At 43.7% G+C, this 19,807-nt stretch overlaps 1 protein-coding gene across 2 annotated transcripts in view; it reads left to right on the top strand.

Annotated features, from left to right (window-relative positions):
* The window catches only part of RTKN2 (rhotekin 2), an 85,132-nt gene that overhangs the window by 39,245 nt on the left and 26,080 nt on the right, over positions 1 to 19,807 (top strand). For both annotated transcript variants that reach the window (XM_083149148.1, XM_083149147.1), the window contains one exon: positions 18,573 to 18,690. In XM_083149148.1, coding sequence (XP_083005274.1) covers positions 18,573 to 18,690 — 118 coding nt within the window. The remainder of the gene's footprint in view (positions 1 to 18,572; positions 18,691 to 19,807) is intronic.

The following is a 19,807-nucleotide window of genomic DNA, read 5'->3' as shown; positions in this document are numbered from 1 at the left end:
ACTCATAAATGAAAAGCCTAATAAAGGGGTACAGGAGAAAAAAAAAGGATAAGAACCGCTGCACTAGACGACATTGCGAACAATGCGATGTGTCAACTCCCTTGAATTCCGGGACACACGATATCGTGCATTCTATATAGGCCACATTTCGTTCATACGTTTTTTTTGTTTTTTTTTAAACTTGTCTAGTGTGTTTGCATCTTTAAGAAATACAGCCTAGTGACCCAACCTATGTCTGGTAGTGTTTTTCCAATGGTGTCCAGTTTTGTGTTTATTCTGCTTATGGTTTTTGCTCATCCCTTTATGTGAAACTCTTCACTCATCCATGGCCTTTTAAATACAGCTCTGTAAAATTAAAGTATCCCTACTTAGAGCACTCTGGAGCAAGTTGTAAAATTTGGGTTCACACAATATCTCAGATAATTTTGCAATCTGCAACAAATCACGATGACGATATTCTTGTTTGCATGTGAAAATTCTACACAAGGTTTATTGCTAATTTCTCGTCAACCATTCTGAATAGTTTTTGGTGTAAATGACCAGGCACTGCAAAGTCTTTCATTATTGTTAATGAGACCATATTAAGATGTCAGTATTGGGGTTAAAAAAACAGTGTAAAATGATGGAAATGAGGGTAGATGGTAAGGGGCAGGTATATTGGGGCGCTTTATAAGTCGTACAAGTATTTTTAGGCTTACAGGTGGGAATAAACCGTTGTTTATGCAATTTTTTTATTGAAAGTGCCTTCTTATTAACACACATATATGCTTGTACCCATTTTATGTGCCCCCAAATCTGAGAGCATTTTTAAGCTTCATTTTCCTTTTTTCATTGTTTTTAAATAAAGCATATTGCAGCCATGTAACATGTTAAGTCTCCAAAGTCTTTTTATTATGCTATCTAATATCCATCTATACTATTATTCTATATTACTTAGCCATTTTTGGTGGTGCAGGCTGATTTTCCGTTTTTCACCTGCACTTTTTACTGGTTAATACGTCGCAGGCCACATGTTTTCGCAATTTTCTAATAGGATATGTTGAAAAATGGGAGCGCACATACCCGCAATACAGTCAGTGGCTTTTTTGGTGTGATAACTTTGCTGGTGGTTGAGGATCATGTTATTACAGCTAATAGGATACCTGTCAAAGTGCGACAACTGTTCAATGTGCTCTCCATTGTGGTTAGCAACAGCTTCCATTAGAAACACCACATTCTCACTCTATAGCGGAATATTGTCAGATGGCCAGCACATCAAGCCTAATGGTGTGTACACACGGTGCTTTTCTGTGGTCGCCGATAATGATGCTATATCGGCGGGTGCCGGCATTGGCTGGCTAGCAGGGAGGCAGGGACAGCGTGTGGGGGCCGGGTGCCGGACGGGGTCTCTACAGGCATTTATCCGACATCGGGATCCTGACTGTCACCTGCTATTTTCCTTCGTGGGGGTCCACGACCCCCATAGAGGGAGAATAGAATAGGTGGTGAGCGTAGCGGGCTACAGTGCCCGCAGCGTTGCGAGCACAGCGAGCCCGCAAGGGGCTTAGTTGCGCTCACCATGCTGTCTGAGTCCGGCCAGTCAGGCTAATGACTGTCGGGATCCCAACTGTTGGACCTCTGTACCTCACCCACGGGAACCATGCTGCATTGTGTAGCATGGCCTTCATTACAAGATAATATAAATAGACTGTGCTGTACAGTCTATTTCTACTTTCAATTCCGGGGCAGTGAATTGAAATCGCATCTGGATGGGATGCGGCTAAACTTGGTGAGATTTGAACTAACTTGATATCAATTTTGCCCATATATGGTTAACATTGAAAGCAAAAATTGCACACCTTTATGCTGTCTTTTAGACCTGGTTTCAGTTCAAAAAGGCCACATTAAAATGTCATCTGTTGCGTATTCCACCTGATGGGTTATGTTCAGCTATAGTGTATGCTGTTCTTCATATGGACACTTTTGTTGACCACAATGGGGGACACACAGCACAATTTAAAGTTCGCGAAGTTATTTGTGTCACCAGATTACAACATTGTGACCCCCTTGGCACCATTTAAATAATGAATAATATTAATTACCTGGATTTTAAACCTCACTAGGGAAAAGACTAATGTAAATGGCTAACTATTCTCTGTAACCAGCTTCAGAATTTTAGAAAGAGCAGTATATAAATTAACATAAGGAAAAAGAGATTCAGAAAGTGAGAGATTTGGTAAGAAATCTCCAGTTTGTTTAAAGTGGCAATAATTTGCAAGGCAAAACAAGTTTGATTTTGAAGTGTAAATGATTGCCGGTTTAAAAAAAAACATGGAGATTTCTTACTGAATTGCTCATCCGATTACATTTCACCCTTTTATTGCCAAGTGAATTTGTCAAAATAGGTGTGAAAATTGCCAAACAAACCATTCTTCCGGTCGGGGCCGGGGATGGTCGCACACACGCGAGCTCCCATCCACCGGAGCTTACATCCCCGGCCCCCAGAGCAGCGTGGAGATGCAGACGAGGGAGGACGGAGGGGGTGATGGAAGGTGACCTGGCGGCAGCTACCAGCTTCCGATGGCACGGTCACGGTGTCCACCCTCCCGGCCGGGACGAGCGCACCGCCATGGCCCGGCACGTCCGATACACAGCAGCGTGTCTGCGAGACTTCGACTGTGAGGATAGTGTCAGGGAAAGCTAATCGATCACAGACGAACCAAAAATACCAACTGGTAAATCCAGTGTCTGTCCACTCACTGTCCTCTCACTTACCACCCATGACCTCCTTGCAGGAGGGTGCCTGAAGGAAGCCGGAAGGGAATGCGGCACTGGACACGGCCGCCGCCGAAGACACCCGCGGCACGGAGCTGGCCCCCGGGAAGACACCGGTGGCTCAGGGCTCAGGAGGGAGGACCTGGCGGCATGATCTCGAAGACGGCTGCGCCCCCCCCCCCCTCATCGGCGCCCGGCTGACCCACATATGAGAGCGACCAGGCCGCAGGCCCCAGCTGCTGATCCCCAGCACCAGAAGCTGCAGAAGACCTTTTAATGCCTCTGGCGTCGCCCCCCCACCCCACCAGGGAGGAGGTATGACTGGACCATTGGAACTCAAGCCAGGGAGGGCCCAACTCCAGCCCTAGGCCCCACTGACTCCATCAGGCCTCAGTGACTCTTTCTCCCCCTCCCTCCCCCCCCCCCCCCCCCCCTGCTGGCTCTCCACGCTGGTTCTCCTACAGGAAGCTGGCGCCGCAAATGGCTGCCTAGGATCTGTGCACTCAGCATATGTAACCCCCTGTGTCCCCTGTGTTTCCCCTGTGTGATAACTGTACTGTCCCTGCTATAACTGCGGTATCTTTGCTCATACTGTTACCACCCGGCTGCTGCAGCGACCAGTGGCGCCGCTGATGGCTGCCTAGGCGCTGTGCAGCTTGGCGGGTATATGTTCTGTGTGATACTGTAATGTCCCTGCTTATATTGTTACCTTCCTGGCTGTGCGGTGCCTAGGCGCTGTGCAGCTTGGCGGGTATATGTTCTCTGTGTGATACTGTACTGTCCCTGCTTATATTGTCACCTACCTGGCTGCCGCAGCGACCAGTGACGCCGCTGATGGCTGCCTAGGCGCTGTGCAGCCTGGTGGGTATATGTTCTCTGTGTGACACTGTACTGTCCCTGCTTATATTGTCACCTACCTGGCTGCTGCAGCGACCAGTGGCGCCGCTGATGGTTGCCTAGGCGCTGTGCCTGTGCAGCTTGGCGGGTATATATTCTCTGTGTGATACTGTACTGTCCCTGCTATACAGCTGTGCTACTCGGTTAGCATGTGTTGCCAGAAAGAAATGTCAATGTAACCTATGTAATGCCCCCCCCCCCCCCCCCCCCCTTCATCCCTGCTTGATGCTGCACTGTATATCCACAACAAATTCCGAGTGTGCGCAAGCACACCTGGCCAATAAAGTTGATTCTATTCTATTCATCATAATGACCTTTAATGTTTACCTTATATGGGAAATATAATCTTTGTTTAGTCAAAAAAAAAATGTGATTTATATAATAAATGTGAGCAATACGGACATTTTTTGTGTATATTTTGTGCATCTCACACATGTTGTTCATCGGGTTAAAATTTAATCCCAATCATTACCTATCCTGGTTTATGTGGGACAGTTAACATAATGATAAAGGGTGAATGGTTTAACCCCTTCCCGACATTTGACGTACATTTACGTCATGGCCGGGAGGTACTTCCCGACACATGGCATAAATGTACGTCATGAGTTTAAACTGTCACTGCGTCTCGAGACGCAGTGACAGAGGGACGATGTCTGCTGTCCCTGACAGCAGACATGTCCCTGCATGCCCAGGGGGGGCTGCGATGTCGCCCCCCCGTCGGCGATCGCTGTGATTGGCTGTTCAGTGTGAACAGCCATTCACAGCGTTTTCCTGTGTTACCAGCGAATCGGACGCTCGGTAACACAGGTGTCAATCACCGCCGGGCGTCAGGGGGCATGAGGGGGTCATCGGTGACGATGACACCTCACCCCACCCTCACCCCACCTGCCCCCAAGGCTGTGATTGGTCCGTGGGACCCACGGACCAATCACAGCCAAGGCGCGACATTTAAACTGACGGTGACTGCGCTGCAGACGCCATTCCGGTCTGGAATAGCGTGCAGAACGGTCACCGTGCCTGCCTGCCGTGAATACCGACCTGATCCTTGCTAATACTTACCTGATCCTTGCAAATACCTTACCTGATCACCTTATCACTGCTTGTAGCGTGCTGGACGCTTCCTGGATCTGACTTCCTGAGACTTCCTGCTGCTGCTGCAGTGTGATAGAGAGATAGAGAGATAGAGAGAGAGATAGAGAGAGATAGAGAGAGATAGAGAGATAGTGACAGAGAGAGCTATATTTTGTGTCTGCTACCCCCCCTTTTTGGGGGTGCAGGGGTTTTCTATATATAAATAACTGTCAGTGCTGCTGCTGCAGTGTCATACAGTGATAGATAGTGATAGATAGTGATAGATAGTGAGAGGTAGAGAGATAGAGAGATTTGTGTCTGCTACCCCCCCTTTTTGGGGGTGCAGGGGTTTTATTTTATATATATAACTGTCAGTGCTGCTGCTGCAGTGTCATAGAGTGATAGATAGTGATAGATAGTGAGAGATAGAGAGATAGAGAGAGATAGTGACAGAGAGTGATAGAGAGTGTATATTTTGTGTCTGCTACCCCCCCTTTTTGGGGGTGCAGTTTTTTTTTATACATATAACTGTCAGTGCTGCTGCTGCAGTGTCCTAGAGTGATAGATAGTGAGAGATAGTGAGAGATAGAGAGATAGTGACAGAGAGTGATAGAGAGTGTATATTTTGTGTCTGCTACCCCCCCTTTTGTGCTGATCAGTATATCTGTGCTGATCAGCAACTTTTTGGGGGCGCAGAGGTTTTTTTTTTATATATATACCTGTCAGTTGCTGCCAGTTGCACTGTCAGTTGCACCAAAGGTTGTGCACCTGCTGTCCCTCACTGGTAATCAGTGTCGCATCACTGATCACCTTTTTTTTTTTTTTGTGAGTGCTGTGGGGTCTTTTTTTAATTTTTTTTTTACACACACTGATTTTGTGGGTGTCCTGTGGCCACTGTGCGCCGATCAGTGACGTACATCACTGATCAGCTTTTTCGGCACAGGGTTGATCAATTTTTTTTTTTTTTTTGATCAGATTCCTGTTGCCTTTGAGCGCTGTTCAGTGACAGACGTTACTGACCAACATCTGTGCTCAATTTTTGGCGCAGGACCTTTTTTTTTTTTTTTAACCCCTTCAATTTTTTATTTTTAACCCCTTCATTTTTTTTTTTTATTATTGGTATAAAGTATTTTTTTTTTTCTGCACCACATACACACTACACACTACATACCCCCCGGATTGAAATAAAGTTTGTACCCCCCCCTACACTATACACGTGTTGAAACATTTCACTACCAGTAACACAAAAATAAAAATGGCATCCCAAATGTCCTCCCAAATGTCCTCCCAAATGTCCTCCCAGTCATCCAGGAGAATGTATTCAGTGGAGGAGGCATATGCCATGCTTGCCTCTGACTCTGACACAGGCAGTGATGCAAGTGGGGAATTTGAAGGATTCGTCTTAAGCTCCTCTTCCTCCTCTGGTGATGAGGGACCCCCTCAAAGACGCCCCCGTAGATCAGCTGAGATTCCCCCCCCAATAATTGATCTAGTATGGACCCCACCACCAGACAATTTTGAGCCCCAGGTTCCTGAGTTTTTGGCCATGCCAGGAATCCAATTTGATTCCACAGGTCTCAGAGAAATTGACTTTTTCAAATTATTTTTCTCTGATGATTTTATAAATTTAATGGTGGACCAAACTAATTTATATGCCCAGCAGTTTATTGCTCAAAACCCCACGTCATCATTTGCTAGGTGGACCCCTGTAGATGCAGTAGAGATGATGACGTTTTGGGGTCTGGTGTTTCATATGGGCATAGTAAAAAAGCCAGAAATTAGGCAATATTGGAGTACAGATGTTCTGTACAGTACTCCATTTTACCGTATGGCCATGCCCCGGACTCGATTTGAGACAATTCTTAAATTTATACATTACACCGATAATGCACAGTGCCCACCCAGAGATGATCCCACCTTTGACCGGCTATTCAAAGTCAGGCCGGTCATTGATCATTTCAGTGCCAAATTTGAAGAGGTGTACATCCCTGAAAAATTTATTTGTATCGACGAGTCCCTTATACATTTTAAAGGAAGGGTTAAATTCCGCCAGTACCTTCCCAGTAAGAGGGCAAGGTATGGCATAAAAATGTATAAACTGTGTGAAAGCACCTCAGGGTACACCCACAGGTTTAGGGTTTATGAAGGGAAGGATTCAAGAATTCAACCGCCAGAATGCCCCCCCTCCCTCGTAGGTGTTAGTGGGAAAATTGTCTGGGATTTAGTGCACCCCTTCCTGGATAAAGGTTATCACCTCTATGTGGATAACTTTTACACCAGCATCCCCCTGTTTAAGGCCCTTGGTTCAAGAGGTACAGCAGCTTGCGGTACTGTGCGCAAGAACCAAAGAGGCCTCCCAAAAACGCACATTGCCCAAGTAATGAGAAGGGGTGAAAGCAGGGGAATATGCAACGAAAATATGTTGTTGGTCAAATATAAGGACAAGAGGGATGTCCTTATACTGACAACAATTCACGGAGACAGTACCACCTCCGTCCCTGTACGAGGTACCAGTACCCACACCTCAAAACCTAATTGTATCCTGGATTACAATAGGTACATGGGCGGAGTGGATCTTTCAGATCAGGTACTGAAGCCGTACAGTGCCCTGCGGAAAACAAAAATCTGGTACAAGAAGGTGGCCGTGTATATCATCCAGATGGCACTGTATAACGCTTACGTGCTATTCCGTTCTACCGGCCAGAGGGGGACATTTATGCACTTTCAAGAGGAAGTCATAAAGGGCCTAATATTTGGGAACCAGCAGGCAGAGGGCCCCAGTACTTCTAGTACTGGCCCCCGTATTGTACCAGGGCAGCATTTTCCTGATGAAATCCCCTCCACTGGAAAAAAGGGCAGGACACAAAAAAGGTGCAAAGTTTGCTATAAAAAGGGAATAAGAAAGCAAACTATTTTCCAGTGTGACACTTGCCCCGACAAACCCGGCCTATGTATAAAGGAGTGTTTTAAAATATACCACACATCTATGGAATATTAGGTTCATAATTTCACCGTGCTTCGGGGGTCTTGCTAATGCCACATAGCACCCACCATTCATTCCACCAGAATCTGAGCCGCAAAATCCAAAAATCACTCCTTCCCTTCTGAGTCCTGCCATGCACCCAACTGGTATTTTTTGGTCACATGTGAGGCATTGCCGTACTCGGGAGAAATTGGGGCACAGATTTTGGGGTGCTTTGTCTCCTTCATTCCTTGTGAAAATGAAAAATTTTGAGCCAGAACTGCATTTTTGTGCAAAAAAATGTAATTTTTCATGTTCACTGCCCACTTGTATCAAAATTGGTGAAACCCCTGGGGGTTTGAAATGTACACTATACCCCTAGATGAATTCCCTGAGGGGTGTAGTTTGCAAAATGGGGTCACTTGTGGGGGGGTTCCACTGTATTGGTGCTTTGGGGGTCTTGCTAATGCGACATAGCACCCACCATCATTCCACCAGAATTTGTGCTGCAAAATCCAAATATCACTCCTTCCCTTCTGAGTCCTGCCACTTTTTGGTCACACATGAGGCATTGCCGTACTCGGGAGAAATTGGGGCACAGATTTTGGGGTGCTTTGTCTCCTTCATTCCTTCTGAAAATGAAAAATTTTGAGCCAGAACTGCATTTTTGTTTAAAAAAATGTAATTTTTCATTTTCACTGCCCACTTGTATCAAAATTGGTGAAACCCCTGGGGGTTTGAAATGTACACTATACCCCTAGATGAATTCCCTGAGGGGTGTAGTTTGCAAAATGGGGTGACTTGTGGGGGGGTTCCACTGTATTGGTGCAACATAGCACCCACCATTCATTCCACCAGAATCTGTGCTGCAAAATCCAAAAATCACTCCTTCCCTTCTGAGTCCTGCCATGCACCCAACTGGTATTTTTTGGTCACATGTGAGGCATTGCCGTACTCGGGAGAAATTGGGGCACAGATTTTGGGGTGCTTTTTCTCCTTCATACCTTCTGAAAATGAAAAATTTTGAGCCAGAACTGCATTTTTGTGTAAAAAATGTAATTTTTCTTTTTCACTGCCCACTTGTATCAAAATTGGTGAAACCCCTGGGGGTTTGAAATGTACACTATACCCCTAGATGAATTCCCTGAGGGGTGTAGTTTGCAAAATGGGGTCACTTGTGGGGGGGTTCCACTGTATTGGTGCTTGGGGGGTCTTGCTAATGCGACATAGCACCCACCAAAATTCCACCAGAATCTGAGCTGCAAAATCCAAAAATCACTCCTTCCCTTCTGAGTCCTGCCATGCACCCAACTGGTATTTTTTGGTCACATGTGAGGCATTGCCGTACTCGGGAGAAATTGGGGCACAGATTTTGGGGTGCTTTGTCTCCTTCATACCTTCTGAAAATGAAAAATTTTGAGCCAGAACTGCATTTTTGTGTAAAAAAATGTAATTTTTCATTTTCACTGCCCACTTGTATCAAAATTGGTGAAACCCCTGGGGGTTTGAAATGTACACTACACCCCTAGATGAATTCCCTGAGGGGTGTACTTTGCAAAATGGGGTGACTTGTGGGGGGGTTCCACTGTATTGGTGCAACATAGCACCCACCATTCATTCCACCAAAATCTGTGCTGCAAAATCCAAAAATCACTCCTTCCGTTCTGAGTCCTGCCATGCACCCAACTGGTATTTTTTGGTCACATGTGAGGCATTGCCGTACTCGGGAGAAATTGGGGCACAGATTTTGGGGTGCTTTTTCTCCTTCATACCTTCTGAAAATGAAAAATTTTGAGCCAGAACTGCATTTTTGTGTAAAAAAATGTAATTTTTCATTTTCACTGCCCACTTGTATCAAAATTGGTGAAACCCCTGGGGGTTTGAAATGTACACTATACCCCTAGATGAATTCCCTGAGGGGTGTAGTTTTCAAAATGGGGTGACTTGTGGGGGGGTTCCACTGTATTGGTGCTTGGGGGGTCTTGCTAATGCGACATAGCACCCACCAAAATTCCACCAGAATCTGAGCTGCAAAATCCAAAAATCACTCCTTACGTTCTGAGTCCTGCCATGCACCCAACTGGTATTTTTTGGTCACATGTGAGGCATTGCCGTACTCGGGAGAAATTGGGGCACAGATTTTGGGGTGCTTTTTCTCCTTCATACCTTCTGAAAATGAAAAATTTCGAGCCAGAACTGCATTTTTGTGTAAAAAATGTAATTTTTCATTTTCACTGCCCACTTGTATCAAAATTGGTGAAACCCCTGGGGGTTTGAAATGTACACTATACCCCTAGATGAATTCCCTGAGGGGTGTAGTTTTCAAAATGGGGTGACTTGTGGGGGGGTTCCACTGTATTGGTGCTTGGGGGGTCTTGCTAATGCGACATAGCACCCACCAAAATTCCACCAGAATCTGAGCCGCAAAATCCAAAAATCACTCCTTCCGTTCTGAGTCCTGCCATGCACCCAACTGGTATTTTTTGGTCACATGTGAGGCATTTCCGTACTCGGGAGAAATTGGGGCACATATTTTGGGGTGCTTTTTCTCCTTCATACCTTCTGAAAATGAAAAATTTTGAGCCAGAACTGCATTTTTGTGTAAAAAAATGTAATTTTTCATTTTCACTGCCCACTTGTATCAAAATTGGTGAAACCCCTGGGGGTTTGAAATGTACACTATACCCCTAGATGAATTCCCTGAGGGGTGTACTTTGCAAAATGGGGTGACTTGTGGGGGGGTTCCACTGTATTGGTGCAACATAGCACCCACCATTCATTCCACCAGAATCTGTGCTGCAAAATCCAAAAATCACTCCTTCCCTTCTGAGTCCTGCCATGCACCCAACTGGTATTTTTTGGTCACATGTGAGGCATTGCCGTACTCGGGAGAAATTGGGGCACAGATTTTGGGGTGCTTTTTCTCCTTCATACCTTCTGAAAATGAAAAATTTTGCGCCAGAACTGCATTTTTGTGTAAAAAATGTAATTTTTCTTTTTCACTGCCCACTTGTATCAAAATTGGTGAAACCCCTGGGGGTTTGAAATGTACACTATACCCCTAGATGAATTCCCTGAGGGGTGTAGTTTGCAAAATGGGGTCACTTGTGGGGGGGTTCCACTGTATTGGTGCTTGGGGGGTCTTGCTAATGCGACATAGCACCCACCAAAATTCCACCAGAATCTGAGCTGCAAAATCCAAAAATCACTCCTTCCCTTCTGAGTCCTGCCATGCACCCAACTGGTATTTTTTGGTCACATGTGAGGCATTGCCGTACTCGGGAGAAATTGGGGCACAGATTTTGGGGTGCTTTTTCTCCTTCATACCTTCTGAAAATGAAAAAGTTTGAGCCAGAACTGCATTTTTGTGTAAAAAATGTAATTTTTCATGTTCACTGCCCACTTGTATCAAAATTGGTGAAACCCCTGGGGGTTTGAAATGTACACTATACCCCTAGATGAATTCCCTGAGGGGTGTAGTTTGCAAAATGGGGTCACTTGTGGGGGGGTTCCACTGTATTGGTGCTTGGGGGGTCTTGCTAATGCAACATAGCACCCACCAAAATTCCACCAGAATCTGAGCTGCAAAATCCAAAAATCACTCCTTCCCTTCTGAGTCCTGCCATGCACCCAACTGGTATTTTTTGGTCACATGTGAGGCATTGCCGTACTCGGGAGAAATTGGGGCACAGATTTTGGGGTGCTTTGTCTCCTTCATACCTTCTGAAAATGAAAAATTTTGAGCCAGAACTGCATTTTTGTGTAAAAAAATGTAATTTTTCATTTTCACTGCCCACTTGTATCAAAATTGGTGAAACCCCTGGGGGTTTGAAATGTACACTACACCCCTAGATGAATTCCCTGAGGGGTGTACTTTGCAAAATGGGGTGACTTGTGGGGGGGTTCCACTGTATTGGTGCAACATAGCACCCACCATTCATTCCACCAAAATCTGTGCTGCAAAATCCAAAAATCACTCCTTCCGTTCTGAGTCCTGCCATGCACCCAACTGGTATTTTTTGGTCACATGTGAGGCATTGCCGTACTCGGGAGAAATTGGGGCACAGATTTTGGGGTGCTTTTTCTCCTTCATACCTTCTGAAAATGAAAAATTTTGAGCCAGAACTGCATTTTTGTGTAAAAAAATGTAATTTTTCATTTTCACTGCCCACTTGTATCAAAATTGGTGAAACCCCTGGGGGTTTGAAATGTACACTATACCCCTAGATGAATTCCCTGAGGGGTGTAGTTTTCAAAATGGGGTGACTTGTGGGGGGGTTCCACTGTATTGGTGCTTGGGGGGTCTTGCTAATGCGACATAGCACCCACCAAAATTCCACCAGAATCTGAGCTGCAAAATCCAAAAATCACTCCTTCCGTTCTGAGTCCTGCCATGCACCCAACTGGTATTTTTTGGTCACATGTGAGGCATTGCCGTACTCGGGAGAAATTGGGGCACAGATTTTGGGGTGCTTTTTCTCCTTCATACCTTCTGAAAATGAAAAATTTCGAGCCAGAACTGCATTTTTGTGTAAAAAATGTAATTTTTCATTTTCACTGCCCACTTGTATCAAAATTGGTGAAACCCCTGGGGGTTTGAAATGTACACTATACCCCTAGATGAATTCCCTGAGGGGTGTAGTTTTCAAAATGGGGTGACTTGTGGGGGGGTTCCACTGTATTGGTGCTTGGGGGGTCTTGCTAATGCGACATAGCACCCACCAAAATTCCACCAGAATCTGAGCCGCAAAATCCAAAAATCACTCCTTCCGTTCTGAGTCCTGCCATGCACCCAACTGGTATTTTTTGGTCACATGTGAGGCATTTCCGTACTCGGGAGAAATTGGGGCACATATTTTGGGGTGCTTTTTCTCCTTCATACCTTCTGAAAATGAAAAATTTTGAGCCAGAACTGCATTTTTGTGTAAAAAAATGTAATTTTTCATTTTCACTGCCCACTTGTATCAAAATTGGTGAAACCCCTGGGGGTTTGAAATGTACACTATACCCCTAGATGAATTCCCTGAGGGGTGTACTTTGCAAAATGGGGTGACTTGTGGGGGGGTTCCACTGTATTGGTGCAACATAGCACCCACCATTCATTCCACCAGAATCTGTGCTGCAAAATCCAAAAATCACTCCTTCCCTTCTGAGTCCTGCCATGCACCCAACTGGTATTTTTTGGTCACATGTGAGGCATTTCCGTACTCGGGAGAAATTGGGGCACATATTTTGGGGTGCTTTTTCTCCTTCATACCTTCTGAAAATGAAAAATTTTGAGCCAGAACTGCATTTTTGTGTAAAAAAATGTAATTTTTCATTTTCACTGCCCACTTGTATCAAAATTGGTGAAACCCCTGGGGGTTTGAAATGTACACTATACCCCTAGATGAATTCCCTGAGGGGTGTAGTTTGCAAAATGGGGTGACTTGTGGGGGGGTTCCACTGTATTGGTGCTTGGGGGGTCTTGCTAATGCGACATAGCACCCACCAAAATTCCACCAGAATCTGAGCTGCAAAATCCAAAAATCACTCCTTCCCTTCTGAGTCCTGCCATGCACCCAACTGGTATTTTTTGGTCACATGTGAGGCATTGCCGTACTCGGGAGAAATTGGGGCACAGATTTTGGGGTGCTTTGTCTCCTTCATACCTTCTGAAAATGACAAATTTGGAGCCAGAACTGCATTTTTGTGTAAAAAAAATAATTTTTCATTTTCACTGCCCAGTTGTACCACAATTGGTGAAACCCCTGGGGGTTTGAAATGTACACTATACCCCTAGATGAATTGCCTGAGGGGTGTAGTTTGCAAAATGGGGTCACTTGTGGGGGGGTTCCTAACTTTTAGCATCTTATGGTGCCTTGAAACCTACATGGTGCCTAAAAAATAATCTCATAAAAAGGAGGCTCCAAAATCAAGTAGGTGCTCCTTCTATTATGAAGCCTGTGGTTTGGTCACCGTGCACACTAGGGCCACATATAGGATATTTATGAAAACAAAAGAATTGGGGGAATCAATTTTTAGTCACATTTCTCTAGTAAAATGTACTGTGTTCCTTATAAAAATGTATTAAAATTGCAAATCTGCAAAAAAAAAGAAATTTTGAAATTTCACCTACACTTTGTTTTAATTCCTGTGAAACACCTAAAGGGTTAACAAACTTCCAAAATGCTGTTTTGAATACTGTGAGGGGTGCAGTTTTTGAAATGGCATCATTTATGGGGGTGTCTCACATACAAGTCCCTCAAAGTCACATCAGAACTGAACTGGTCCCTAAAAAAATCAGTGTTTGAAATTTTCTTGAAAATTTGAGAATTTGCTATTCATATTGTAAGCCTCCTAGTGTCCCAAAAAATTAAAAGGAAGTTGAAATAATGATGTCAACATAAAGTAGACATATGGTCTATGTTAGTTATTCACTATTTTGAGTGGTAAGATTATTTGTCTCACAAGCAGAAAATTTAACATTTTGCAAATCGCTAAATTTTCCATTTTTTCACGATATTTTGGTATTTTTCACAAAAAAACACAGACTGTATCGACCCAAATTTACCACTAATTTGAAGTACAATGTGTCACGAAAAAACAATCTCAAAACCACTGGGATAAGTAAAAGCAAAAAAAAGTTATCCCCACTTAAGTGAGACATGTCAGATTTGAAAAAAAGGGCTCTGTCAGGAACGCAAAAACTGGCTCTGTCAGGAAGGGGTTAAGACCTTCATTAAGTAGTAGTATGCTTTTGGCCAATTCAGGGATATGTTGGTCTTTTCAAATCTCCAAGCATTGATACATTGTACTGTTGGCTACAAGATTTGTTTGTTTTAGTTCAATTGTGTCCGTGAAAGTACCTGCACTATACCCAACCAGGAGTAACATGAAAGGTTAAAGTGCATGGGGTCAATGTATTGCACATACTAAACTGTAAAAATAAATATTTCCTTGTTTTAATTATTTTTACAACATAACTTTAGCTGATATTAATATGTCCTAATAGATTTTTTCATGGTACCCACTTTAAAATAGAGTTTTTATTTCATATTTATGCTACTAAGTGGATTTACATTTCAATTTAATGGATGTGCCCTGTAATGTCAGCAAGAAAAGCTGTACAATGTTTAGAACTCTCCAAGACAATAAGATCAATAGAATTCTAGTATTATATAGCCAACTGCTGTGTCTTTATTGCATTTTCAATACAAGTTGCCAAGAGAACATGGTACGGGTTACATTTACCTTAGAGAAGCACTATAGAGCTAGGGCAATGTATTGGATTTGCAATAGAGAGGAGCAATTACGTCTATAATGAAAGCTACCATATTATTTGATGCAGAGATAAAAAAAAAAGTCAGAAAGACAGCTCTTTAAAGGGAGCCACAGATACTGAATTAAAGACCCAATAAACACAGGCGTTAATTGTCAAAACAAGGCAGTGTATTCTTAATGATGAAAGCAGTCATTGTTCAAAGTACGTACAGATTAGATTTTCTAACCGCCTCCCATTTTTAGAACTGTGTAAAAACTGCATTTATTATGTTTTTATTTTTGCTTCCTAGCACACTGCCCTAATTCCTGTTGCATATATTGTATTTAATGTGGAAATAAGCACAAAAACACGTTAAAATGACATCTACACTGAATTAATATTTACCACTTGTCCATAGTCTTCTATTTGCATAACCCTTAAAAGCGAGGGTTTGGCTTGTGCCCCAGATTTATTATATTTGTGATTTTTATACATGACATTATTATTAGTATTTTAGGTACTTGTGTATTATAGCGGCGCCCCCGATGTACATCGTACGATGAACGTATCGCATGCCATGTACCCGATGGCATGCGATGCGACGCGATTTTGACCCCCTACACGATGAAAAATCGTATAAGCCCCCTAAAGGGTGCTTTTGAGCACCCTAATGCGTGCTTAGTGTTAAATGCACCTCCACACCACCCCCCCACTATAAACGTGAACCCGAAGCGTGGCGAGCGCAGCGAGCCCGTGAGGGGCGGCGGTACGCGGCCTACGACCTTTTCATCCCCCCACTATCCACGTCGGCGTGGAGTTGAGAATAGAATAGTGTGGCGAGCCACCGAGCCCGAAGCGTGGCGAGCGCACGCGGATACCTTCACAGGTAAACGGGGCTCGCCACACTATTCTATTCTCAACTCCACGCCGACAAGGATAGTGGGGGTATGAAAAGGTCGTAGGATGCGTACCGCCGCCCCTCGCGGGCTCGCTGTGCTCGCCACGCTTCAGGTTCACGTTTATAGTGGGGGTGCATTTAACATTGTAAGCACCCATTAGGGTGCTTAACATTGTATAAGCACCCATTAGGGTGCTTATACAATGTTTAATCGCATCGCATCGTATGGCATTGTATGCCATACAAAGGCATACAATTTGAAAATTGTATGCCATCGTACACTATCGAACGATATCGCGTCGTATCGCATACCATCGTATGCGTTATGGTATGCGATGCGATGGGCGCCGCCAAAATACACAAGTACCGTATTTTATTTATAAGGCACCGTACAAAGGAAAAGTACAGGGAGACCAAACTTAACATTACAGGAAATAAAAAACAAAAATAGAATACAGGTAAAAAAAGAGTGCCACAAGTAAATACACATTAAAGCTTAAATGTAAGTAGTGAGGACTTGATCAATGTACTACTAGGGGTTGGTGGACGAAGATGGTCGCTGGGTGTTTGAGTATGGGAGAGCTGTGAGTGAAATGTGAGAAGAGGGCTTTGACAACAGGAGGGAAGAGGGCCCTGCTCTGAGGAGCTTACAATCTAGTGGGAAGTGGAGAATGACAGATGACATGAGGCGCAAGCAAGTAGGAGGTGGCTTGATAGCAGGATGTTAGCAGGCAGAGATGGTCAAGGCATGAGTGCCTTAACACCTTGGCACGACACCTTACACCTATACAAATTTCTGATCATTAAGGGTCAAAATATATCTAAATCTATACTGCGACTTGAGTTCCAATTATGTGGAGGTGTATTTGTTTACGCGTACAGTGAACATTTTTCTTTCTTTTTTTTTTTTTAATGCTTTTACTGTTTTTATTTAGGAAAAAATACATTTTCTTATAAAAATAAATGTTCTTATAAATAAGACTCATGCATCTTTTATTTTTCTATATTTAACAACTTCATTTTAAGTTCCAATTTTTTTTTTTAATTTACAGTCTTTCATAGCATTATAAGCTGCTTTTACTTGTAATAGGCTTTTTATTCACTGCCAGCACACTTAATCTTTTAATACCTTCAAGATAATGTTTCCATTAATGGATAGCAATGCTCTTTGTAGCTCATCTTTTAATATACTTTAGTTATTTTAAATGAAATAAGAAATAGGTAGCGATAGATAAAGCTAAATTAGAATGTAGTTACAACATAAATATACAAACCATGGTGCTAAAACAGATGAAAATAAGCCATCTCACTTCCTTCCCATAAACATAAGGGTGGTGGCCAGTGTTTAGAGACCGTGCTGTAACCCAGCTAACCACTACAATTCTATTAATAAAGACAAAAAAGTTTTGGGGCGCGATACACATTATGGAGTACTGCCTTGTTTTGTATGAAATAAACCCTATTTATATATGCCCATTGATATGGGGCCAATTAATTTAAATTGGTGTGTAGTAATAAATATTTTTCTGCTACTGCTATACTCCAGTCTCCAAACGTTCCCTGAAAACTCACCTCTTCAGGCAAGCTTGTCAAATTCCAGAACTAGCCGCCTAACCTTCATATATACGGTTCCTATCTAATCACATCCCCACTGTACAGGCCACACATATCCACTCTGTTCTTTTTCACATTTTCTATCCTCCTGACCCATGGCCAAACTGCTGGGTCACGTATCATACGGCACACCAGGAACCTTTGCATTCTGGGGGAATTAATGCAATAAAGAATATCTATCCTTGTGTGTCAATGCCTATTTCCCTACAGTTTGTAAGCTTGCGCAGGGCGTTCATACCTTTGACTGTCTGTAAATACCCAGTTTGTTGTATCGCTATCTCCTTTTGTAAAGGGCAACGGAATGTGCTGCGCTATATAAGAAACTGTAAATAAATAATTTATATAGAAACCTTTTCAGTTCTTGCATATGCCTTACATAAACAACAGTACGTGTTCAGAGTCCTATGCACCTGCAGGTACTTTTTCCTTTTAGCTTTGGCAGCCGTCTTACTATCGTATGCTAATGCATGTATCCGCCAGTTATCAATTTGCCTTAATGCGGAAGGGTGAGCCACCTACAGTTTTCTGATCCGCAGTCTTCCTCAGAACTGCCATGTTGCATGCAGAAATGGCAGGAGCTGATATCTCTCAAAAACCATTAAACTTGCATATTCCCCTTGGACTTTCATCTTTGTCTCGCCCATTGTATATGATTTTACTAAGCAAAATAAAGGTCTGTGAATCCTACTCCTCTCATACAGTAACTTACACATGGAGTTATTTACTAGAATTGCTCAAAAGCTAAATTTTTTTGCCAAGTTCACCCCAATCGTCAATTAGATTTTCTCTGTTTCCAGTACGTTGGACAATAAACGGGAATGTATTACTGCTTGTTATGGTTTATTTCAGGCTTGCACCTTAAGAAATGTTTGTAAATGACCTTCATTATCTTTTTTGAACAACGTCCGTAGCCTGGTAGAATTTTGTGACTGGCATCAGTGTGTGATTTAAAGGCATGCCAACTCCTGGTGCCTCTGTGTAATCCTGGTCCTAGGACAATGTGCTCCTGCAGTGAGTCGGCATTCTAGCTCATTTGAAACCCCTCCTATAGGCTTATGTACACATTGTTTAACATTTCTAGAATGAAGGTTCCAGCGAGCAATAAATGGCTCCATTCTCTGCTCTATTTCCAGAATCTCAGCGATATGCCGTCTTCTGCATGTTAAAGCTGGGGCAAGAAATATTTGACACGAACATGGTCCTGGTGGACAAAACAATGACTGATATATGTTTTGATAAAACAATTATATTGTAAGTATCTTCAGTAACCACTGCTAATATCTGTTTACAGGGCCGATCCTATTAACCCCAAAGGGTGCGAGTTCCCATTCGGGTGCCGTTTTAACGCTGGAAACTGCACCGAATTAACCATAACTTCACACGGCCAAATTAGCTGAAAATTGCTCAACTTTTCAGCAAATTCGGCCCAACGTAAAGTGCGCCCGGTGTCGTGACCATTCGCAAACAACGGGCGCATCCGCACCCTTCGGGTGTAATAGGATCGACCCCTTTGTGCATTACCTCTCACTGATTTCCTGCTTTTAAAGTCTTTGCACCTTAAGATCACTTTTAGGGGTCGATCCTATTACACCCGAAGGGTGCGGATGCGCCCGGTGTCTGCGAATTGTCAGCACACCGGGCGCAATTTTCAGCTAAATCGGCCCTGCGAAGGGTGCGAGTTAGGGTTAATTCGGGTGCCGTTTTCCGTGTTCAAACGGCACCTGAACGGGAACTCGCAGCCTTCAGTGTTAGTAGGATCGGCCCCTTAATGTGACTCTACTCCACTCCAAGTAAACAATCAGATCTGTACTTTTAACCATGTGTGCGCAATCTGTATTTCTGCAATGTGTATATATAGTTTTTCAGGACTGCACATAACTCATCAGGTCACTGCACTTTTTCGGCCGTATGTTTCTTGGCATTGGCAGCGACTTTTCAATAATGCATTTATATAAATGGAGCCAGGGGTGTCAGAACGCTTTTTGGTTGGAGGGGGCCAAGATAAAATCTAATTTTGGTGCCTTTAGCTTCTGGTCACCTTAGACTGGTCGCTTGTACCTGTACGGAACTCTATGGAGCAGCTGGGAGTGAGTTCTGCCAGGTAAAGCCCCTTATACACATTACACCTGGTGGAGCCCATAACACACATTCTGCCTTTTAGAGTCGTATAGACATTATGGCAGGAAAAGCTCATAACAAACATTGTCTGGTAGAGCACATTGTACATATTATTACAAACATTGCGCCAGATGAAGACACTTTTACAAGCTGCAGGGTGAGCCCACTGCATCCTCTCTCAGCTCCAGCAGAGAGAGGACCCGCCATGGAGCCTCTGCAGCCAGAGAACTGTATATGCTTCCCCCTTCAG

This window comes from Crinia signifera, chromosome 6, assembly GCF_055691185.1.
Source record: "Crinia signifera chromosome 6, ASM5569118v1, whole genome shotgun sequence".
Lineage (NCBI taxonomy): Eukaryota > Metazoa > Chordata > Amphibia > Anura > Myobatrachidae > Crinia > Crinia signifera.
This window is presented reverse-complemented; position numbering and strand designations above follow the sequence as displayed.